The sequence below is a fragment of the Drosophila obscura genome, unplaced genomic scaffold (genome assembly GCF_018151105.1).
Source record: "Drosophila obscura isolate BZ-5 IFL unplaced genomic scaffold, ASM1815110v1 contig_4, whole genome shotgun sequence".
Classification (NCBI taxonomy): Eukaryota; Metazoa; Arthropoda; class Insecta; order Diptera; family Drosophilidae; genus Drosophila; species Drosophila obscura.
In genome coordinates this window covers 11,285,100-11,304,257 of record NW_024542828.1, presented here as the reverse complement: position 1 = coordinate 11,304,257, position 19,158 = coordinate 11,285,100, and the positions used below count along the sequence as shown (strand labels likewise).

The window sequence follows — 19,158 nt, the reverse complement described above, 5'->3', positions numbered from 1 at the left end:
GTTTAGAATCTCGCTGCTGAGAAAACCTACAACGATCTCGATGTATCGCTGCGCAAGGCCAACGAGCATCGCAACGAGTGGTTCGAGGGCGTGCAAAAGTGCAATCTGGACGAGGCGCTCTACACCATAATGGAGCGCATTGTGCGGGCGGAGGTGCATCGCCTGGTGGTGGTCGATGAGCACCGTAAGGTGATTGGCATCATCTCGCTATCGGACATCCTGCTCTACCTGGTGCTGCGTCCAAGTGGCGAGGGCGTCGGCGGATCGGAGAGCTCACTGCGTGCCTCCGATCCCGTCCTGCTGCGCAAGGTGTCCGAAGTGGAGATACCCCCAGCAACGTCAGCCACAACGCCCCCGCCTCGTAGTCCCTCGGCCGGGTCTGGCAATCGCAGCCTAATCGAGGACATACCCGAGGAGGAGCTGGCGCCGCCAGCAAAGAACGACGATGCGGCTGCGGATGCCGATGCCGACAGTGATAACAACAAGTCCGCCAGTGAGGATAAGGCCAATAACAACCAGAACCAGAGCCAGCACGTGACGGGAGGAACGACAGGGGCGCCGACGGCCAATGGTGATAGGAGCAATAACAGTCCAGCCGAAGTGTCCTTTGCCGATGAGGCGCACGAAGAAACAGAAGCCGAAGCCGCCGACCAGGTCGAGCGCAGCAATTGTGATGATGAAAACCCCGAGGAGGATGACGACGAGGACGAGAACGACGACGACGGTGGCGCGGAGGTGGTTGAGCGCAAAAAGGCAGCCGCAGCGGCGGCACTCAAGGCAGACAGAGAGGAGGAGGACAATGGCCTGAGCAGCGCCGTGTCAGCCGCGTCGGCTCTGGGCCAATCCCTGGCCACGCCCGCGGCTCGAGAGATGGCGCTGGTTAGTGAATAAATCTAATCTATAATTTAAACAACAAAACTAAAATAAAAGAACCCAAACACACAACACAAAACAAAAACAACAATAATGATAAAAGAAAGAGAAAACTATATTTGAATATTACTAGCTATTAAGGATATAATATATTATTACTAAAGGGAAACCAACAACAACCGCAAAACAAGAAACAAAGTAAAACAAAAGCAAAAGCAAACTGTTAACAAAATGTTTATATATACGCAAGAAAACCAACAACAAATTACATTAGAATGTCTTTAAATTTTAAACGATGTAATTGATTATTATATAATAGTACAGTACAAGTCAGATCCCGTGTTTTCATTTCATTCGAATTGGATCTAAAATCGTAGCTTGCGATGTCAATTTGAACAGAACCAAGTTTGGCGGGCAAGCAGTGCTGTTTAACGGACTATATATCCAATACATCTTTTTAGTGCTGGCTAACGACAGACAGGCAACAGCTGTTTCATACGCTTCCCTGGCAAACAAAACAAAACACACGTGCAATTGGAAATTGTTTACTGTTTTTTCTTTTTCGCCAAAATGAACCACTTTGAGATACGAGAAATTCCCGGAAAGGGCCGTGCCATGGTGGCCACCAAATCGTATTCCCCGGGCGATATCATATTCGAAGAGGAGCCGTTCGTGTCCAGACAATTTTCGTGGAATATGGCATACGGCTATGCGTCTTGCGACCACTGCATGCGCCCCCTGGAAACTGTGCTGGAGAACGTGCGTCGCCTGGCTAGCGATCCGAAGCTGGAGGTGCCACTTCTCCAGCACGATCCCACCGCGTCCTGGGTGGCCCAGTTCACGCAGTGCCAGCGCTGCAAGGTGCGCTACTGCTCAGAAGACTGTCTGATGGAAGCCCAGAAGCGCTACCACCGCGTGGCCTGCATGGGCGCCTTTCGCTCGGACGACACACATCCCATCAACGTGCTAAACGAGACCTGGAAGAAGATGCATTACCCTCCGGAAACGGGCAGCATTATGCTCATCGTGCGCCTGATGGCCATGTACCAGCAGAGCAGCAAGAAGCCTGAGTTTCTCGAGCAGCTGCAGTCCTTCCAAGCGCTGATTGTGAATCGCGAGCAGAAGATCTACCACAAAATGCTGGGCGAAAACTTCGAGCAGCAGATGGACCAGCTCTACGGCGCCTTCTGCAAGGCCTTTGCTGCCGAGGAGTTTGCTATGGTAAACGGAGGGAATCACCAAAAAATTGAACTAATAAACCAGATATTTACGTGCGTTTGAACCTTTTTTTTTTAGTTCACCACACCAGATGCCTTTAAGACACTCATGGGTATTATGGGTACCAACAGCCAGGGAATCGCCACCAGCGTGCTAGCACAATGGGTGACCAAGGTGTCGGACCTACCGCTGCCGGACGTGGACAAGACTGCGCTGGACACTGTCATCGACGAACTTTACTCGAAAGTCGGAGAATGTAAAACTGCTCTCGATACTCAGTCGACTCCTTCTAATAGTATTATTCTCTCCTGGCAGTCGCTGGGGAATTCCTGAACAACGAGGGCTCCGGTCTGTACCTACTGCAGAGCAAGATCAACCACAGCTGTGTGCCGAACGCCTGTTCGACGTTCCCCTACTCCAACGACATTGTCGTCCTGAAAGTTCTGGCGCCCATCCAGGAGGGCGACGAAATCTGCATTTCCTATCTGGACGAGTGCCAGCTGGAGCGCAGTCGCCACTCGCGGCTCAAGGTGCTACGTGACAACTACATATTCGTCTGCCAGTGCCTCAAGTGCCAGGCCCAAGCATCCGACCCCGATGTGACCAGCGACGAGGAGTCGGATGACGACGAAATGGACGACTACGATGATGACGATGACATGAACTAGACGAACCCCCAATTTGTTACAAGATTCGATTTTTAGTATATTAAAGATTACTAGCTTTAGAGACCTACAGTTGATGTGAAAATGGATTGCTGGCTATGGCGCCCAGAGCGGCGGATAAAACTTAACTATGACTGGCTTCTTGACTCTTGATAAGGACTCTATCAATGATAATTTGCCGATCACAAGAAGCCATGTCACGCCAAGATCGGACGAGAAATGGCGCAGCTATACCGATTTAACTAAGTGATCGCCTCAATGTGTTCCATCATGATTATTGCCAAAAATCAACGATTCAGATGTAATTGAAGGACCTCATTCAGCCTCAGAATTGTTTTCATTTGTTCTCGATTTTCTATTAACAGTGCACCTAAATATAAATTTAATTTATAAATGGCTAACAAATCTCATCACGAGCTGCCCTCGCCAGCACCGGCTGAGACGGGCGTTAGGTTTATCAGGTTGTTGCTGCTCTCAGCCAGCTCCACTATGGAGACGCGGCCACGCTGCTTTATGAACTTGGCCACGGCCGCCAGCTCCTCTTCCGAGACATAGATGAACTTGCCGCGGTCGTCGATGACGCCTGTGAGGGTGCCATTGGCCTGCAGGTCCTGGATGCGCTCTATGGCCTGCTGTGTCTTCAGCTTAAAGGCAACGGCCAAATCCTCCAACAGAACAACCTTATTGTCCTTGATGTACTGTATAAAGTCGGCCAAAAGATTGTCCTGATCGTCCGCGTCCCCTTCCTCGAAGCCCTCTTCTTCGACGCTGAAGGCAGCCTTCATTTTCAGATACTCCTCGTGCTCCTTGCGCTCGCGCTCCTCCTTGGCCAGACGCTCAGCCTCGGCCCTTTTGCGCTCTGCCTCTTCCTGGATATCCTCCTGCTGCTTGCGCTCGGCCTCTTCCTTGGCATCCTTCACCTTCCGCTGCTCTCGATCGACCAGCTCCTGCTCACGATGCAGACGCTTCTGTTCCTTGGCCTCCATCTTGGCCCGCTTCTTGGCACCCATCTTCTCGTCGAGCACAGCACCCTGTGGAATACGCTGGCCATCGCCATCGGGGTTTTCATCGTCATTATCCCCCTCAGCGTCAGCTACTTGGGGGCCAGCCGCTGCAGCCAATCCAGCTGCGGCAGGAGCATTTTGGCGCAGTCTGTTTCGCTGATTGCGGGCAATTTGGGCACGTCGCGGCACACCCTCCTGGGCTCGCAGTGGGACGCCACGTTGCGGTGGCGCTGCTGCTTCCTTTGTTTCTATTGAGAGCAAAAGCAAAGTTAATTTATGTCTGGACCCAAAGGTCTCTCGGCTTACCTGTGCCGCCTTTCTTTTTCTGCAGGAAAAATATCGTCAAGATCACGATGAGCAGGGCCAGGGCGACGCCCACAAGAACAATCAGGTCCATTTTCTAGCCAAAATACAGATTGAACGATTTTTTTTGGCAAAAAAAGGTAAACGTCAACACGATATGCCAGCTGTTGCGGCAGCGCTACCAGCCGTTAGAAATTGTTGTCAGGGATGGGATTGCTAGAAGGCAATCAGTGCTGCCAATTTAGCTCTATCGTTTAGTAAATGCGGGATAAATTGTAAAATAGCGGCTAGCGGGAATTATGGCTATTTGGTATTGTTGTGCGGAAACAAATTTCTAGTGCCAAGTGAAGACAATCAGACCTACATAAGATCAGCTGCAGAAGACGACGTGTTTGCCGACTTGAAAAGTTATTAAAAATACTTGATTAAATCAATAAAAATATAAATACCATACAAATTTTCTGGCTATTTATAGATTTTCCAAATATGTAACTAGTTAAACTTTTGTATGCCCGAAGAGTTGGCAACACTGAAGGCAATGAGAATTCTGTCACGCTGCCATCTCTATGCCAAACACTTTAACTTCGATCTGGCACTTTTTCTCATGACGTGTCGGCGAGCTAACTTATACATTTAGTGGAAAAAGTTATAACAAATTAGCCAAAATGCGAGATCAGTTCATTTGCCTGGCCCTGCTGCTGTGCGCCCTTCACAGTGCCTGCGGCCTCTACTTCCACATATCGGAGACGGAGCGAAAGTGCTTTATCGAGGAGGTTCCCGACGAAACCACTGTGATAGGTAAGCAAGCGGGCACGGTCTGGTATCAAATGCCAACGCAGTCTCTAAACACGCCTTCCTCTGTCCCCAGTCAACTACAAGGTGGAGCTCTACGATCCACGCTCCAATGGCTTTATGCCCTCATCACCGGGCATCGGCATGCATGTGGAGGTGCGTGACAGCGACGACAAAATTATCCTCTCCCGTGTGTACAGCTCCCAGGGCCGCATCTCGTTCACGTCACACACGCCCGGCGAGCACGTCATCTGCATGTACTCGAACAGCACTGCCTGGTTCAGCGGTGCCCAGCTGCGCGTTCACCTGGACATCCAGGTGGGAGAGCATGCCATCGACTATGCCAATGTGGCCCAGAAGGAAAAGCTGACGGAGCTGCAGCTGCGTATTCGCCAGCTGCTGGATCAGGTGGAGCAGATCACCAAGGAGCAGAACTACCAGCGCTATCGCGAGGAGCGCTTCCGTCACACGAGCGAGAGCACTAACTCCCGAGTCCTCTGGTGGTCCCTGGCCCAGACCGTTGTCCTCGTGTGCATGGGCTTCTGGCAAATGCGCCACCTGAAGAGTTTCTTTGAGGCGAAGAAGCTGGTGTGAGAACACCGTCAGCTTCGGCCCCTCCAAGTTCCGTGTGTGTTTCTCCTACTTTTGGCTCATTTGGTGCGACAATATTTTTGCGAATTTCATCGGTGGATCGACCATCATCAACCAACCACAAGGCCCTCGACTCCAAGCACGTCTAGTTTTAATTTCTTGTGCGTAATTTAATAAAAATCCATTGTACAAAAAAAAACCAGACACCACCGACTCTACGACATCCTATCGCTTTCTGTGCCTGTCGGTCAGACAGTAGTCAGCTGAGCCTGGTCCCGTGACTTGCTGACGCCTGACTGAGCGCGACTTGGACTTATCAGCTGTAGTCGTTGCCTGGAGATAACCTGTAGCATTGTAACTGTGTTGACTGGCTGGCCTTTATCGCAATGTTTGTTCTTGCTAGTAGTAGTAGTAGTAGTAGTACAAAGTGAGATGCTAGTAGCTCTTGGACCGCGCTCATCAGCGGTCGTCAGTCACAGCGCGGCACTGATTCAACATTTACAATACAGCTCATTGTGGCAGGGCATACCCACAAAAGCCGCAAGTCTGTAACTTGATCCGCAGCAAGAAAAGCAAACAAGCCAGTAACTTGCTCGAATATTGCTCTCTGTGTCTCAACTGCTCCTCCATCTTCACGTCAGTTCACTCACGTCGGATTAGGCGCGCGGCTGTGGAAAATGTTTCGTCCAACGGAAATCGGCAGCGAAGAAAGTGAGTTGATGGCTTATGGTGATAAGATAAGGCCAAATCTCGACAATCTCCACTCTCTTCTCTTCGTGTTGATCTTTGTAGCCCTCCCAGTCCTTGCGGAGCTCACGCAGGCTAGCTATGATCCGGATGGACGGGACATCGAGTGGAGCGCCTGGGGCCAGGCCAGTGAGCGGACCCAGCTGAACCCGCGCCAGCGCAGCTCTCTGCCCAACTATGGCTTTGCTCCCCCGCCCATTCGCATGGTGTACAGGTATCCGCGCGCTGTGTACTTTATTCTCGCCACCAAGTTTTTCGAGGCCTTTGCTGCGAACGGCATACGCAGTGAGTAACGTAATGTAATACCATACCAGCAGCCGCGCATCATCACAATCACCTTGCATTGTCTTGTCGAAAAATGCCCAAAGCCGGACTTATCAGTGCCAGATGCGAACATACACACAGGGAGGTCTTGTTGACAATCGGAGATAGACAGCGATGCATTATAAAATGCATTGATAAGACACAGATTCGCCTCGTCAGCGGAGCCCTTGAAGATCTGTTCTCTTCCCTCATTTTTCTGGGAATTTTTCCACCAGCAAAGGGATGGGAAAATTTGGTGCTGCATCACAGCAATTTTCCAGGCCTGTGGTCTGGTGGTGACCTTCATTTCATGGTCCATAAATAAATCAATCTGAATATATTGAATGAGATTGCAGTGCGTCTCATCAAGAATCCGATTATTGTTAAATTCCAGCCATACTCGCCCTCTATCTGCGCGATGATCTCAACTTTACGGAGAGCTTTTCCACGGTGGTGCTGCACATATTCAACTTCTTCGGCCAGTTTTGCCCCATTCTCGGGGCCGCTCTGGCAGACAGTTATATGGGAAATGTGCGCACCATTTCCGCTTTCTGCTTCCCCTACGCCTTTGGATGGCTGCTGCTGACCATGACGTCGCTGCCCCATGTGGGAGTACCAATTTCGTGAGTACGAGCTTTGATCTGAGTAAAAGCTATTGCTTATTGCATTGCCAATTTGTAGCCTACTAGTGTCGATTGCCCTACTGTTCCTGGCAGTGGGAAACGGCTCAATCCGCGCCTGCATCACGTCGCTGGGCGCCCTGCAGTTCAAGATGCCCGAGCAGGCTGTCCACCTCTCAGAGTATTTCTCCTTTTATTATTTCGTCTATTATTTTGGCATCTTTCTGAGCAAGATTCTGCCCCCTCTGGTGCGGGCCAATACGAAATGCTTTGACAAGGCGGAGTGCTATCCTGCCGTCTTCGGCACTCTCGGAAGCGCCTTTATGATGGCTTGGCGTAAGTGATCATCGATTGGCATTCATCAGCTCCTGGGGGTAATGGTTTTCCACTCTTTCCAGTTATCTTTCTGATCGGAAAATGTTTCTACAAGACCGAGAAGCTAGCCGATGAAAATATACTCTTCAAGTTCTGCGGCTGCATCAAGACGGCACTGGTAGAGAAGTGGCGACGTCGCAAGTCCAGCAAGCGTTCCAGCTATTGGCTGCACAATGCCGTTGGTGTCTACGACGAAGGCTTTGTCAACGACGTCTCCAAGGTCCTAAGGGTAAGTAGAGATCAATGGCCGGATTCTCTTTTACTTGAAGCCTTTTCTCCCTTTTTTATTCAGATCACAAAACTGTTTATTCCACTGCCATTTTACTTCGCTCTGCTGGCCCAACAGGACTCCAGCTGGACCTTCCAGGCGGTCATGATGAACACCACAGTGCTGGGGGTAACCATACAGCCGGATCAGGCCAAGGCTGTGGGTCCAATCTTCCTCTTCATGCTCATCCCGCTGTGGCAATACGTGACAGTCCCATTGCTGCGTCGCTTCTTTAACTGGGAGCTTAAGCCCCTGACCAGCGTCACTGTGGGTGGCATCTGCTCCGCTGGTTCCTTCTTCTGTGCAGGAGCCCTGCAGCAAGTGATTATGGTTAGACCACGAATGGCAAAGACTTTGTCTTCCTCTGCAATACTCACTCTCTCACTTGTACATTTACGTGTAGAATTCACCCATCCAGACGATCAACATTGCCTGGCAGCTGCCGCAGTTCTTCCTGCTGATGCTGGGCGAACTGCTGCTGTCCATACCGGGGCTACAGTTCGCCTTCACGCAGGCGCCCACGTCTATGAAGTCCGTGGTGACGGCCACGTGGTTCCTGAACAATGCCTTCGGCAACCTCATTGTGGTTGTGGTCACCGAGCTGAGTTTGTTGAGCTCCCAGATGGCCGAGTACTTTTTCTATGCGGTGGTCATGCTGGTGTGCATCGTAATCTTTGCACTGCTGGCATACGACTACACGCTGCAGGAGCGTAAGGCCGGTACTTATTTAAGGGACTGCTTGGACGGGGACTTCGACGATCTGGATGTTCCCAGCACCAGCCGCAGCGGCAGCATCTAGGCCCTAGACTCAGACGGGTAGTATCGCAATTGCAATTGCACTTGTAATTTATTTGGACCCACACACACGCACTAACTGAAAATAAATATAAACTAATTAACTAAACTAGGGAGTCGAGTGATCAGTCGAGGATCTTGAACATGTACTGCAGCTCCAGATTGGAATCGTCCGGCAGATCAGTGCAGTGGATGGCATTGAGCACCTTGGACTTGCCGAACTTTGCGCGCAGTGTGTGGGGACGCAGCAGCTTGGCGATTTCCGGGTCCATGGGTCCACAGAAGGTACGGAAGTCGCCGTGGCTGCTCTTTCCCGAATCGGCAGAGGCAATCTCAAGGCACATGCACACGCCGCTGGCCAGCTGCGCCACCATTGGTATGTACTCGGGCAGGATGCCGCGATAGACCTCGTAAAACTCCTCGCAGTTGATGCGCGCCATGAGAATCATGCGCATGGCCGTCACATTGAAGCCGTTGGCCAGAATGTCGTCAACGATTTCGCCCAAAAGTCCGTCCTTTATGCTGTGCGGTTTGATGATGGCCAGCGTTGTGCCCTTAAATAGACACTCCTTCATGATGCAGTGTCGCTCTTCGAAGAAGAACTTCAGGTCTATGGCCACATCCTCCTCGGTCTCGGGACAGTAGATGCCGTAGCGCACATCCTCCTGTTCGAACAGCTGCTCCAGGCTGGACGACAGCTTCATGGAGGAGGAGCCACTGTCCCCACCCTTGTACTTGATACAAGCGGTCATTATCTCCACCACGTTGTCGCCGATCAGCTCCAGGCTGATGGCCGGCCCGGCCAACAGTTCGTTCATCAGGACGCTGGCAGAGCGTGGCAGGCGTGTGATTTAAATGTGCCCCACAAAAACTTTTTTTTAATACTCACGAGGATACAACTTCATTCTTGGGCTTCCCGGAGAGAAACTGTGTCACCATTTTGGGTGTGAACTGGACCATCTGTCCGTTGTTGATGTTAATCTTGTTCTGGATCAGTGTCTTCAGGAACTTGCCCAGATGCTTGTGCCACATGTTGTTCTTGAGTAGCACGAACCCTCTGTGGAATAAATGGACTATATATATAGTATGCAGGAGAATGGGCTTCTGCATAGGAAAGAAGCACTCCTTACCTTTTGCGATATTTGGCCAAATTGGTGCGCGTCGACTCGTCGGCGTAGTCAACAATGTCGAACTGCCTGCCGAAAACATTGATCTTGGAGCCCACAAAGAAGTCGCGCTGCGTCAGCTCCGGAATCTTGGTGCGACGCAGGAAGGTCTTCTTGCTGCGTTGATCAAACTGAAGGAGTTCCGTACCCAGAGATTATCATCCAAATTGTAGACGGTACATGTATCATTCCCGACTTACCACTTCCACTGCCTTGTCGGCCACAAAGTATGTGATCAGGAAGGTACGTATGATGGCAGCCTCGGCCTGGTACCATTCCGCAACAAATGCCAGTCGCCGCTCAGTCGGGGGTGCAGCGCCGGTCATCATTATTGGGACGAAGCTATTTTGTATCGTAGCTCACAAAAAACGACAATATCACTGTTTTCGAATGAAATCTCGTTTCCTACTTTGCTCCTGTTTTGTTCAAAGCGTGCCCGCGTTGGCACAGCAACAGGAAGATATCGATACATACATACATCGATAGCATATTGACGGCAAGGGGGGAAGGAAATAATTGTTTACGTTTTTGTTTTATTTATTGTAATTTCCTTTATTTACAGGAAACAAAAAATAATAAACTGCAAACACATTTTTTGCAATGAATTGGTTGTAGCTTTCCTCTGGTTGTTGTTAAATTCTAGCGTAAAACTTATGGTTTTCTTGTCGGCGCCCAATGTTTCGTTTCTTGTTCCGTCTTACTTTTTGTTGTTAACATCTCTCGCCTCACCTGAATACGCAGCCAATATTCAGTTAAGTTAAATGGGTTTCTTTTTGGAATAGTGTATGTACGCATGCGTATGCGGATGTTTTTATATGGATGCTGTTGGTTGGTTTTTTTTTGTGTGTTGTGTGTGAGTGGGTGTGTGTAGGAGAGAGAGTGCGAGTGTTGGTGTGTTTGTGTGGACTTAATGGTATAAGCGCCTCGGCTAACGCTACGACTACTCCAAAATGCTTGACACCGGCAAACTTTCTAAGCAGCCGGCTTCTTCTTGTCGCCCTCGCCGGTCTCCTCCTCTTCCTCATCGTTCTGGGAAAGGCTCGGGATGTTGTCATCGGAGTCCTCCTCCTCATCGTCAACATTGAAGTCGTCGAATTTATTGTTCCAATCACCACCAGAGTTGTTCAGGAAGTTGCCAAACATTCCATTGTCTTTGGCGTCACCTGCTGGTATTAGAGGACAATTTTGAGTCGAATGCTTTGGTTGGTCAACAAAAAATGAGTCGAGAGTCTCACCTTCCTCATCATCGGACTCATCGCGCCACTTGGCAAAGTTGGCCTTAAGGAAGTGCAGCTTCGTCTTGTCCGTGGTCAGACTGGGCCAGAAGGGTCCGCTCGCCTTCTTGGGTATTGTGAATTCCAAGCAACGCCCAATGTTCTTGCTGCTCACCTTCTCGGGATCAACCGTTCCAAAGAAGTTGAGCGTGACTTCGTATTTCTTAGACGCATCCAGCGCGTTAACACCCTTGAAGGTGAAGCTATTCTCTGTCACTCTGCGGGCAAAGCAGAACGGTTAGGATCGGATCGATTAAGGTTGACGAGCAACTTACTTCTGTTCAATGTCCTTGCACTCAACATCGATGATCACATAGACCAAGTCGCTTCGCTGGGCCCAGGAAACTGGAGGCGGAATTGATCTAAAGCGGCAAATGGAAAAATAGATTATTGAATATATTTATGAACAGATCTAAACTACACTAGTACAGCGGGGGTTGCACGGTGCGGGGTGCCATAACAACGCAACATGCCGGCCCCCAGCAACGGCGGCGGCGGCAGACGAACGTCGTCGTCTTTTCTGGAAACCAAGGCAAAGTGCAAACTATATGCTAATCGCTCTGCGATCCATTTGCATACCATAGCCCACACAGCCGGGCAGCGCGCACGGGAGTGGAGTCCATGCCGAAAATACACAGAATTAGCGCCAACCACCAAACATAACCTCAAATGCTGGGCCTCAAGTTTTGCCCCAAAAATATCGCAATGCAGTTGCGCATGGGACACGCCCACCAGCAGCACACTAGTCGAGTTAGTTGGGCGGCCATATGGAGAGGGACACTAACTATCCAAAGACTGGACCGCGCAAATCACAGCTATCCACAAAAAATGGACGCCACCACCGCCACTGCAACAAAGCACGCGTCGCAGAAAGAAGCCACAAAAAGAAGTGCAGGGCCGGGCCAAAATGAGAGCTGCTAATTCTAAATAATGCACTTACCCTACTGCTGCCGACATTCTGTTGATGATTCGATTTCTAGTTAGTGGGTTTAATAAGCCGGAGCACTTATTTATTGCCTTGCCTAAATTTTTTTTAGCTGAATAATTGTCGGCATCGATGTGGATGGTATCGATGGCTGTCAATTTGGCGATATATCGATGTTTTTTTACCGTATATTATTGCCTTGTAGAGGTGTCAAACCATCGAGGGCTCTATTGATAGTATCGACTATTTGCGACTATCATGATAGTATCGAGCTACAGTTGATGCGCTTTTGATATGTTTAGATTGGCTGCTCTAAATTACGAAGACAAATTTTTAAACAAATCGACAGGTGGCATCTAATTTTTACAATGGACAAGTTCCTAAAAGGTTTCAATGGTTTTTTAATAATTATTTGATCCCGATACTATTACGATAGTATCGATTGTTTTTTCAAAACATTCAAAACTATCGATGGTTCAACTAGTTTCCGATGTCAGGCCTATGTCATATATTCTCCTAGCTGCCAGTTTTAAGTGTAACCGTACGGAATGCAGTGCACACCTCTGGTCACAACTGCATTCCGTACGGTTACACTTAAAAAAGCTTGGCCGTTTTAATACTAGGACCATACCTTGCCATGACCCAGTCGAAAGAGGGCACTCAAAACTCTCTTCGACTCAATTTTGCGTTTAAATTGTGAGCCCAAAAATACATCAGAAATATACCAAATATACCGTGTCTAGCCTGAAAACAGCGCTGCCGTACTGGTAAAATACTGACCTGAAATAGCGTTGCCGTATTCGACCTGCGTATCTGACAGTTTTGGGATTGTACAGCACTGAAATTTCACTCAAGAAAAAGGAAAAAGTGAGTCCGATTACTTAACCAAATTTTTTGCCAATTTAAGATTGTTTAACTGCATTTTCGACAGCCATGTTGCGCATCACAGCCGGTAAACTTGGCAACGCCATCCGTGGCACCATTGGCGCGACCTCGTCGCGCGTCACTGCCGTCCGCGCCCTGCACGGATCTGAGGAATCTGCTGAGGATTTCGACAAGCGCTACGAGAAGTACTTCAGCCGCGAGGGCATCGACGGCTGGGAGATCCGTAAGGGGATGAACGATCTGCTGGGCATGGATCTGGTGCCCAGCCCCAAGGTCATCGAGGCTGGTCTGCGCGGCGCTCGCCGTGTCAACGACATCGCTCTGGCCATCAGGTGGCTGGAGGGCTGCAAGGACAAGTGCGGTGACCAGAAGGCCACCCTCTACCCCTACTTGCTGGAGAAGATCACCCCCACCCTGAAGGAGCTGGGCATTCCGACCATCGAGGAGCTGGGCTACGACAAACCCGAACTGGCCCTCAAGTCGGTGTACGACCTCTAAGCAGTGCGACCGAGCTGCTTTTCCCACATAGTTTAATGAACACGCAGAACCAATACACAATACCCTCACAGAGACACTAGCTACACATCCGAAGAATGGTGCAGATGAACATGTTATTGGATTGCTAATAAAAGGAGATTGGAGTAAGGCTACCACCACAACACAAGTGCAGGCGTTTCGTTTGTGTCTTGATTATGTAATCGGACCCCCTAGGTTAGGCATTTAGGGGGTTGGATTGCATTAAATTCGTTTATTGATTGGCAACTATTTCCATTTCCGGAGCAGCTCGGCTGCCTTGTCCAGGTTCTCCTGCTTCTTGATGAAGCAGTAGCGCACAAAGTCCTCACCCAGCGGCTTGTTGGGCTCGCTGTAGAAGGCACTCGGTGGGATGCCCTGCAGTCCCATGTTCTTCGTCATCCACTTGGTGAACTTGTAGTCGCGGTGCTTGTCCGGCTCCGAGCTCAGATCCACTTTGCTCGCCAAAGGGGACCAGTCGGCCAGCATGAAGTAGCCGCCCTCTGGAATGGTTGGACGCATCCCAGCCTCGGACAGGAATTTGGCCATGAAATCGCGCTTCTCCTTCAGCTCGCGAGGCAGGCTGAGGAAGTAGCTCTCTGGTGTGCCCAGGCGAGCCAGCTCCACTTCGAAGCTGCGTGCCACACCTTCCTGCAGGGGCGTGGGGCAGGTATACACTGAGTTCTGGTGTACCATCTGCAGGTTTCTGATCAACTGCGACGGCCCGTAGGCCCATCCGATTTTCCAGCCGGTGACGGAGAAGGTCTTGCCCGCTGAGCCGAGTGTGATGGTGCGATCCCACATACCGGGCAGCGTGCAGATGCGTATGTGCTCCGCTCCGTCGAAGACCAGCCACTCGTACACCTCATCCGAAACACACAGCACGTTCCACTTGCGACAAAGTTCTGCAATGCGCTCAAGTTCCCTGCGATTGAAGACCTTTCCTATCGGATTGTGTGGCGTGTTCAGAATGATCATTTTGGTTTTTGCATTGAAGAGACCCTCGAGCTCTGCATCGTCTAGCACCCAATCCGCGGAGCTAATCGGACCCTCCTCTGTTTTGCGCTGAAAAAGAAGAGCAATGAAGGAGCGATCTATATGCGTCATTTGATGTTGTTCGGAAAACCTACCAGCTTCAGTGGAATGAAACGTGAGACTCCGCCAGCCATTTTCACCATGGGCTCGTAGCAGTCGAAGAAGGGTTCAATGATGATCACCTCATCGCCGACATCCACATGACCCATGATGGTGGAGTACAGCGCCTCGTAGGCTCCCGAGGTGATGAGGATATCGCTCAGCGGGTTAAGTTCGCGTCCCACGAGACCACTGTACAACTTGGAGAGGGCCTGTACCAGACGCACGTGTCCGTATCCCCGGGTGTACTGATGCAGCAGCGGATTCGCATCCTGAGCAATGTCTGCCAGCGATTGGGTTACGTACTCTGGGGCGGCATCATCTGGAAAGCCCTGTCCCAGATTAAGGGGCTTGTATTGCATGGCCAAAGCGATGTATTCGTTCCACACGCTCGGCGTGCTTCCTTGCAGACGCTTGGGCAGATCAAACTTTTCCATGTTGCTGTTGTTGCTGGCGGCTGCGGCGCTCTGTTGATGGCGTTGGGGCTGACGCAGCTTTTTGGCTGTGAGGAGGAGGCGGCTTCGCTGCAAAGCGTTGCGACAGTTTTGGAGCATCTGTAAGAAAGGTGACTCTTTAGTTTTTATGATCCCTTATCGTAGTGGCAGGCCAATTGTTTGATGTGGCTGATAAGCACGCACTTTGTGGCTGTCTGAGAGAACGGACCACTTTTATATCGCTGGTTAAATGCAATTGTTGGGGGGAATTGAATGCTGGAGCCGTGCACTGTTCAGTGACGTTGCATAATGGAACTGAATTTTGATTAGACTCGCAGAATATCTATGTATAAGCGATGCGAAATGGAATTTGTTGAAAGCACTCACACACTCAAATATGTATGTAGGTATAGGGTTTATATACGTGTAAAGAACGGTGTATATATACTCCTGCTAGCTGTTGCTTGGAATGATGATAAGCTGTCTATTTTACTGGAGATATGGCTTTTAATTTATGCAATCTCCGATTCAGGTTTAGCTTTGAGCTTGCTTGGTTCCACTCACGGTGCCTTTTATCAGCGCGCCAAGTGTTCCATTTACTATTCTTACAATCAGAACGTTGCCTTCAACTCTAATCACAGCATGGACAACTTAAACATTAACCAGAAAAACCGCAAAACTCACAAATTAAATCTAAATTGTGTTTATTTTCTAGGCGGGCTAAACAGTGTTGAAAAACAAGAAAAACAAAACAAGGAACAGCTGTTCCACATGTAGCATCTATCGATAAGCCTATCGAAATTCAAATTTCAAACAAATCGCCAGTTTCATTTTTCAAAAGTTTTATTTATAAAAAATGCTTGTTAATGTTGGTAAATCAAGTGTGAAATGATCATATAGCTATAGTATTGTAATTGACAAATGATTAATAACATATTTTTGAGTAGCGAAACGTTTTACATTTGAAGATACATATATGTATGTATATATATTTTTTGCTGAATTTCCATTACAAAAGTTGCGTTCTGCAGAGTTTTAACAAAGTAAAGCTACTAAACTTAAATCACAGATAACACTAAAGTGTTTGTTACGATATATGTGTGTATGTATGCATATATAGGCTGCTATATATGTAAGTGTGGTTTTCAAATCGGTTGTTACAGGCCCGCTTTTTTGAGTGTGTGGAAATCATAGGGATAACAAGACTTGGACTTAAGTTTAAGTTAGAAAACCGCTAAAACTATAGAAATTGTGTATGTGTGTGTGTGTGTGTGTGTTATAGTTGTAATTGCAATTGCATTTTGCACGTTCCTCCTCCTTCGATCTCCATTTGTTAAATGCAACAATTGGCTTAAGTACTACGAAAAACAAGAGGCTTAAGTTTTGGGATACTCGGATGCAAATGATATTCGATCTTCTGTTTCCCCTTTCCGCTGTGTATGGCACACTTTGCGTAACGCGAATGGCAAACAAAAAATAAACAGTGAAACGAAACGAAACTGAGTTCTGATTCTGTCTCTCCTCCTTTTGGGATGATGATGGTGATGATGACATGGGCGTCGTGTCCGTGTCCTCTCTCTAGACATGCACTTCCGGGCAGTCCTCATCCTTAATTGACGTATACTGGACCTTCTTGGCAACGTTATCGAACACCGGCGTGATCATGTACTTCAACTTGTCGCGACTCACGTAGACGAGGGCCACCAGCAGCCCCAGCAGGATCATGCTCAGCACGATCAGCAGGAAGATAAGCGTGGCCGTATGGCCGCTGATGTGCGCCGGCGGCTGCTCCGCTCCATAGCTCCGCTGCTCCTCCTCGGCGGCATTCAGAATGGTGGCTGCTGCAGCAATGGCCGCCTGGCATGCCCCCATATCCAGCTGCAGGATGTGGGCGGGCGACGGATCCACCCGCGAGCCCGAGTGGAAGCACATGAGGCTGTCCTTGTTGCGCACTGTCACCCGTGTGGACTGGATCCACGCGCGGAAGGGCGCAATGCGGCAGTCACAGACGAAGGGATTCAGATTAAAGTCCACAATCAGATTAGCCGTGCGATTGGAGCGATCCTCCAGCTCGTTGAGGACCCTCATGTCGCTGGGCTTCACGAAGCCAAATTGATTCCGTTCGAGATCCAGGAACCGCAGGTTGTTCAGGCATCGCACCTCAAAGTTTATGTCGCGCAGCTGGTTGTCGCCCAGATGCAGATCCCTGAGGGAGGGCAGATCGCAGAAGACGTTGCGGTCCTTGAAGTGCGTAATCTCGTTCTGTTCGAGATGGAGCTTCTGCAGCTTCAGCAGCTGGCTGTTGACGAATATGTCGTGCAGGTCCTCGCTCAGCTGCGGCGAACTGTTGTCCTCGAAGGCATCCGTCAGGTGAAGACTTTGCAGATTGACAAAGTTCGAGAAGACGCGTGGATGGTGGTGATTGACCTCGTCGTCGAACCGCGATATGCTCAGGTTGTTGTGATTAAGGATCAGGCGCTCCACGCGTGGCACGTGGTGGTAGCTCTTGCCGCGTATCTCCCGGATGTGGTTGCTGCTCATGTCCACGATCTTCAGCTGCTTGTAGTTGTTGATGCTCCCGAACACGTTCCACGGCAGCTCTGCAATGCGGTTGCCGGTGAAGATCAGCACTTCCACTTTGTCGGGCATGAACTCCAGGACGCTCGTGTTGCGTAGCCCCGCATTAGTGCAGTTCACGACGTACTGCATCTCGCTCTCGTACAGCTCCTCCCCGCAGCTGCAGGCGGGTGGGAAGTTGGGCCCACAGCTGGGTGAATTTTGGGCCTCCACGTCCACCAGGGTAATGGCCACCAGGACCACGGCCAGGACTAGCCATCCTCTGTGCCTCGATTCGGTGGGGTGCATCATGGCTCTTGTAGCTATCGCAGCTCTCGAGTTCCGGGGTTTGGGTCTGCAATTAATAGCAGGAGTAAAATGTTTTATTAGTTGCGAATGCATTTTAAAGTGGGGCCGAAAAGCCGCAACCTCAATCTGCCCTATCTCCCCCCTGTGCTGGAATTTATGCTCCACAAGTTGCAGATTTACACGCCGCGTATACGTAACGTTACGTATACGTAATTTCTGTTTAGTGCCGAAACTTTTGTCGGGTGGAAGCCACAACAGACGCCAGAAGGGCACTCAAGCGGGAAACAGGAAGCAGGAAGGAGTGCAGAAACAGGAGATGCGGCGAAGCCGTAAACCTGATTATTTTTCCCTCTTTTATTGCTATTTGTTTAGTGTGTGTGGTGCCGAGGATTTTGGGGCTATGAGTGTTGGGAGTGTAATCCAGCGCGCTGGCTGGATGAGTACCACTTGGTCGAAACGATGATTACCATTCCCTGCCATTCGAGAGGTTAATTAAGTCACAGAGAGCCGAGACGAGTCGAGCCTCTCCTTTAGAAGCCCCGAAACACACAAAAGATTTTGCCTAGGAAACTGCATAAAAAGGAACCTACCCGCACCCTCATTCGGGCCCCCATCCTCTACGTTTGAGTGTTTTGTTCCCTTTGCCACGTTGATTGCCTCCGCTCCGTTCAGAGCTGGTGTCCTTTCCTCTTCGGCTGGATGATGGTTCAATTAGGACAGGACTCTATCTGGCTCTGCTATGGCAATGGAGGCAGGCCTTCCCAAAGGGTCATTCAATGCTAATGAGCGGCATCAAATATCCAACTGTGAAAATTGAAAACTAACGGCACTTTAATAGGCGCGCCAACAGCATGCCACGTGCTACATGCCAATCTCGATGACTCTGCCACTCTGCCTACCACTCAATTATCTCCTGCTGGCAATTATGTTGAAATATTTGATTCGATATTTGCCTGGAATTTGAAATTCCACAAAAATTAACTACATTTTGTTTCACAGATATGTACATATATAATTCTTATCTGCTGGCTGGGAAAATATTTACCAATTAGTGAGAGTACTTTTCACAAAGAGAGAGAGAGGGAGAGGGAGAGAGAGCGGTTTTCATTAGGCAGGAATTCCATTTAACATTCTGCTGCCCATTCTTCCCTTTTCACACTTTTCCCCCGCCCCCCACAAAAACAGAGCATTCCCTTAAACGTTTTTCAGCCCAAAAAAAAAAAGAAACACAAAGCAAAAGCAAAAGCCAAAGCCAAAATAATGAAACAAAAGCTTTGCTGCTGCACTTGAAGCCACCACCACACTACCGTTAGAATGTAAGCAAATACATACATACATACGAACATGTTCATGCATGTCCGTGTGAGTCATTTCCGGTTTGTCGGCCGCTAACAGCGGCAGTGGCAGT

General features: G+C 49.5%; 10 protein-coding genes across 20 annotated transcripts in view; 5 read left to right on the top strand and 5 right to left on the bottom strand.

The window, feature by feature from the left end:
- The window catches only part of LOC111069986 (5'-AMP-activated protein kinase subunit gamma-1), a 60,848-nt gene extending 59,862 nt beyond the window's left edge, over positions 1 to 986 (top strand). For all 6 annotated transcript variants that reach the window (XM_022360263.2, XM_022360262.2, XM_022360266.2 and 3 more), the window contains one exon: positions 7 to 986. In XM_022360263.2, the coding sequence (XP_022215955.2) occupies positions 7 to 891 (885 nt within the window). In that variant the 3' untranslated portion in view covers positions 892 to 986. The remainder of the gene's footprint in view (positions 1 to 6) is intronic.
- Positions 987 to 1,364: 378 nt separating this feature from the next.
- Positions 1,365 to 2,820, top strand: LOC111069913 (SET and MYND domain-containing protein 5). Its single transcript, XM_022360136.2, has 3 exons — positions 1,365 to 2,094; positions 2,170 to 2,347; positions 2,407 to 2,820. The coding sequence occupies exons 1-3, from the start codon at positions 1,444 to 1,446 to the stop codon at positions 2,757 to 2,759; spliced, it is 1,182 nt and encodes a 393-aa protein (XP_022215828.1). The 5' UTR covers positions 1,365 to 1,443; the 3' UTR covers positions 2,760 to 2,820.
- A 239-nt stretch (positions 2,821 to 3,059) lies between these two features.
- LOC111069916 (DDRGK domain-containing protein 1) lies at positions 3,060 to 4,259 on the bottom strand. Its single transcript, XM_022360138.2, has 2 exons — positions 4,067 to 4,259; positions 3,060 to 4,008 (listed from the first exon to the last, which is right to left on the bottom strand). The coding sequence occupies exons 1-2, from the start codon at positions 4,155 to 4,157 to the stop codon at positions 3,167 to 3,169; spliced, it is 933 nt and encodes a 310-aa protein (XP_022215830.2). The 5' UTR covers positions 4,158 to 4,259; the 3' UTR covers positions 3,060 to 3,166.
- A 380-nt stretch (positions 4,260 to 4,639) lies between these two features.
- Positions 4,640 to 5,645, top strand: LOC111069917 (transmembrane emp24 domain-containing protein eca). Its single transcript, XM_022360139.2, has 2 exons — positions 4,640 to 4,861; positions 4,932 to 5,645. The coding sequence occupies exons 1-2, from the start codon at positions 4,729 to 4,731 to the stop codon at positions 5,447 to 5,449; spliced, it is 651 nt and encodes a 216-aa protein (XP_022215831.1). The 5' UTR covers positions 4,640 to 4,728; the 3' UTR covers positions 5,450 to 5,645.
- Positions 5,646 to 5,885: 240 nt separating this feature from the next.
- Positions 5,886 to 8,664, top strand: LOC111069912 (peptide transporter family 1). The gene is made up of 7 exons (XM_022360135.2): positions 5,886 to 6,157; positions 6,239 to 6,478; positions 6,891 to 7,119; positions 7,178 to 7,452; positions 7,515 to 7,720; positions 7,784 to 8,089; positions 8,163 to 8,664. Exons 1-7 carry the CDS (start codon positions 6,124 to 6,126, stop codon positions 8,556 to 8,558), a joined length of 1,686 nt encoding a protein of 561 aa, XP_022215827.2. The 5' UTR covers positions 5,886 to 6,123; the 3' UTR covers positions 8,559 to 8,664.
- On the bottom strand, positions 8,588 to 10,147 carry LOC111069914 (nucleoside diphosphate kinase 7). Its single transcript, XM_022360137.2, has 4 exons — positions 9,921 to 10,147; positions 9,685 to 9,851; positions 9,444 to 9,611; positions 8,588 to 9,379 (listed from the first exon to the last, which is right to left on the bottom strand). Exons 1-4 carry the CDS (start codon positions 10,047 to 10,049, stop codon positions 8,680 to 8,682), a joined length of 1,164 nt encoding a protein of 387 aa, XP_022215829.1. The 5' UTR covers positions 10,050 to 10,147; the 3' UTR covers positions 8,588 to 8,679.
- Positions 10,148 to 10,239: 92 nt separating this feature from the next.
- LOC111069918 (uncharacterized protein CG16817) lies at positions 10,240 to 12,079 on the bottom strand. Of its 2 annotated transcripts, none has more exons than XM_022360142.2 (4): positions 11,935 to 12,079; positions 11,270 to 11,356; positions 10,956 to 11,212; positions 10,240 to 10,883 (listed from the first exon to the last, which is right to left on the bottom strand). In XM_022360142.2, exons 1-4 carry the CDS (start codon positions 11,949 to 11,951, stop codon positions 10,693 to 10,695), a joined length of 552 nt encoding a protein of 183 aa, XP_022215834.1. In that variant the 5' UTR covers positions 11,952 to 12,079; the 3' UTR covers positions 10,240 to 10,692. The 2 variants fall into 2 exon arrangements, with proteins under 2 accessions (XP_022215834.1, XP_022215832.1); XM_022360140.2 differs by having other exon boundaries at positions 10,240 to 10,886; positions 11,935 to 12,077.
- A 602-nt stretch (positions 12,080 to 12,681) lies between these two features.
- Positions 12,682 to 13,468, top strand: LOC111070097 (cytochrome c oxidase subunit 5A, mitochondrial). The gene is made up of 2 exons (XM_022360415.2): positions 12,682 to 12,786; positions 12,851 to 13,468. Exon 2 carries the CDS (start codon positions 12,853 to 12,855, stop codon positions 13,300 to 13,302), a length of 450 nt encoding a protein of 149 aa, XP_022216107.1. The 5' UTR covers positions 12,682 to 12,786; positions 12,851 to 12,852; the 3' UTR covers positions 13,303 to 13,468.
- Positions 13,469 to 13,537: 69 nt separating this feature from the next.
- On the bottom strand, positions 13,538 to 15,625 carry LOC111070095 (kynurenine--oxoglutarate transaminase 3). Of its 4 annotated transcripts, none has more exons than XM_022360414.2 (3): positions 15,570 to 15,625; positions 14,448 to 15,005; positions 13,538 to 14,382 (listed from the first exon to the last, which is right to left on the bottom strand). In XM_022360414.2, the coding sequence occupies exons 2-3, from the start codon at positions 15,003 to 15,005 to the stop codon at positions 13,567 to 13,569; spliced, it is 1,374 nt and encodes a 457-aa protein (XP_022216106.1). In that variant the 5' UTR covers positions 15,570 to 15,625; the 3' UTR covers positions 13,538 to 13,566. The 4 variants fall into 4 exon arrangements, with proteins under 4 accessions (XP_022216106.1, XP_022216104.1, XP_022216105.1 ...); XM_022360412.2 differs by lacking the exon at positions 15,570 to 15,625 and adding an exon at positions 15,450 to 15,559; XM_022360413.2 differs by lacking the exon at positions 15,570 to 15,625 and adding an exon at positions 15,273 to 15,428.
- A 99-nt stretch (positions 15,626 to 15,724) lies between these two features.
- The window catches only part of LOC111070077 (trophoblast glycoprotein), a 45,139-nt gene continuing 41,705 nt past the window's right edge, over positions 15,725 to 19,158 (bottom strand). For both annotated transcript variants that reach the window (XM_022360380.2, XM_022360379.2), the window contains one exon: positions 15,725 to 17,796. In XM_022360380.2, coding sequence (XP_022216072.2) covers positions 16,464 to 17,753 — 1,290 coding nt within the window. In that variant the 5' untranslated portion in view covers positions 17,754 to 17,796 and the 3' untranslated portion in view covers positions 15,725 to 16,463. The remainder of the gene's footprint in view (positions 17,797 to 19,158) is intronic.

What these genes read in the sequence shown, in the direction of transcription:
- LOC111069913 (XM_022360136.2), top strand. Translation starts at nt 1,444, where the DNA reads ATGAACCACTTTGAGATACGAGAAATTCCCGGAAAGGGCCGTGCCATG. An exon ending in CTGCCGAGGAGTTTGCTATG is followed by an intron (nt 2,095 to 2,169) that starts GTAAACGGAGGG and finishes TTTTTTTTTTAG; the next exon opens with TTCACCACACCAGATGCCTT. An exon ending in TTACTCGAAAGTCGGAGAAT is followed by an intron (nt 2,348 to 2,406) that starts GTAAAACTGCTC and finishes CTCTCCTGGCAG; the next exon opens with TCGCTGGGGAATTCCTGAAC.
- LOC111069916 (XM_022360138.2), bottom strand. Translation starts at nt 4,157, where the DNA reads ATGGACCTGATTGTTCTTGTGGGCGTCGCCCTGGCCCTGCTCATCGTG. An exon ending in GAAAAAGAAAGGCGGCACAG is followed by an intron (nt 4,009 to 4,066) that starts GTAAGCCGAGAG and finishes TGCTCTCAATAG; the next exon opens with AAACAAAGGAAGCAGCAGCG.
- LOC111069917 (XM_022360139.2), top strand. Translation starts at nt 4,729, where the DNA reads ATGCGAGATCAGTTCATTTGCCTGGCCCTGCTGCTGTGCGCCCTTCAC. An exon ending in CGACGAAACCACTGTGATAG is followed by an intron (nt 4,862 to 4,931) that starts GTAAGCAAGCGG and finishes CTCTGTCCCCAG; the next exon opens with TCAACTACAAGGTGGAGCTC.
- LOC111069912 (XM_022360135.2), top strand. Translation starts at nt 6,124, where the DNA reads ATGTTTCGTCCAACGGAAATCGGCAGCGAAGAAA. An exon ending in GGAAATCGGCAGCGAAGAAA is followed by an intron (nt 6,158 to 6,238) that starts GTGAGTTGATGG and finishes TGATCTTTGTAG; the next exon opens with CCCTCCCAGTCCTTGCGGAG. An exon ending in TGCTGCGAACGGCATACGCA is followed by an intron (nt 6,479 to 6,890) that starts GTGAGTAACGTA and finishes GTTAAATTCCAG; the next exon opens with CCATACTCGCCCTCTATCTG.
- LOC111069914 (XM_022360137.2), bottom strand. Translation starts at nt 10,049, where the DNA reads ATGATGACCGGCGCTGCACCCCCGACTGAGCGGCGACTGGCATTTGTT. An exon ending in CCGACAAGGCAGTGGAAGTG is followed by an intron (nt 9,852 to 9,920) that starts GTAAGTCGGGAA and finishes GAACTCCTTCAG; the next exon opens with TTTGATCAACGCAGCAAGAA. An exon ending in TTGGCCAAATATCGCAAAAG is followed by an intron (nt 9,612 to 9,684) that starts GTAAGGAGTGCT and finishes TTTATTCCACAG; the next exon opens with AGGGTTCGTGCTACTCAAGA.
- LOC111069918 (XM_022360140.2), bottom strand. An exon ending in TGCAAGGACATTGAACAGAA is followed by an intron (nt 11,213 to 11,269) that starts GTAAGTTGCTCG and finishes CTTTGCCCGCAG; the next exon opens with AGTGACAGAGAATAGCTTCA. An exon ending in TGAGTCCGATGATGAGGAAG is followed by an intron (nt 10,887 to 10,955) that starts GTGAGACTCTCG and finishes CTCTAATACCAG; the next exon opens with CAGGTGACGCCAAAGACAAT.
- LOC111070097 (XM_022360415.2), top strand. Translation starts at nt 12,853, where the DNA reads ATGTTGCGCATCACAGCCGGTAAACTTGGCAACGCCATCCGTGGCACC.
- LOC111070095 (XM_022360414.2), bottom strand. Translation starts at nt 15,005, where the DNA reads ATGCTCCAAAACTGTCGCAACGCTTTGCAGCGAAGCCGCCTCCTCCTC. An exon ending in GTTTCATTCCACTGAAGCTG is followed by an intron (nt 14,383 to 14,447) that starts GTAGGTTTTCCG and finishes CTTCTTTTTCAG; the next exon opens with CGCAAAACAGAGGAGGGTCC.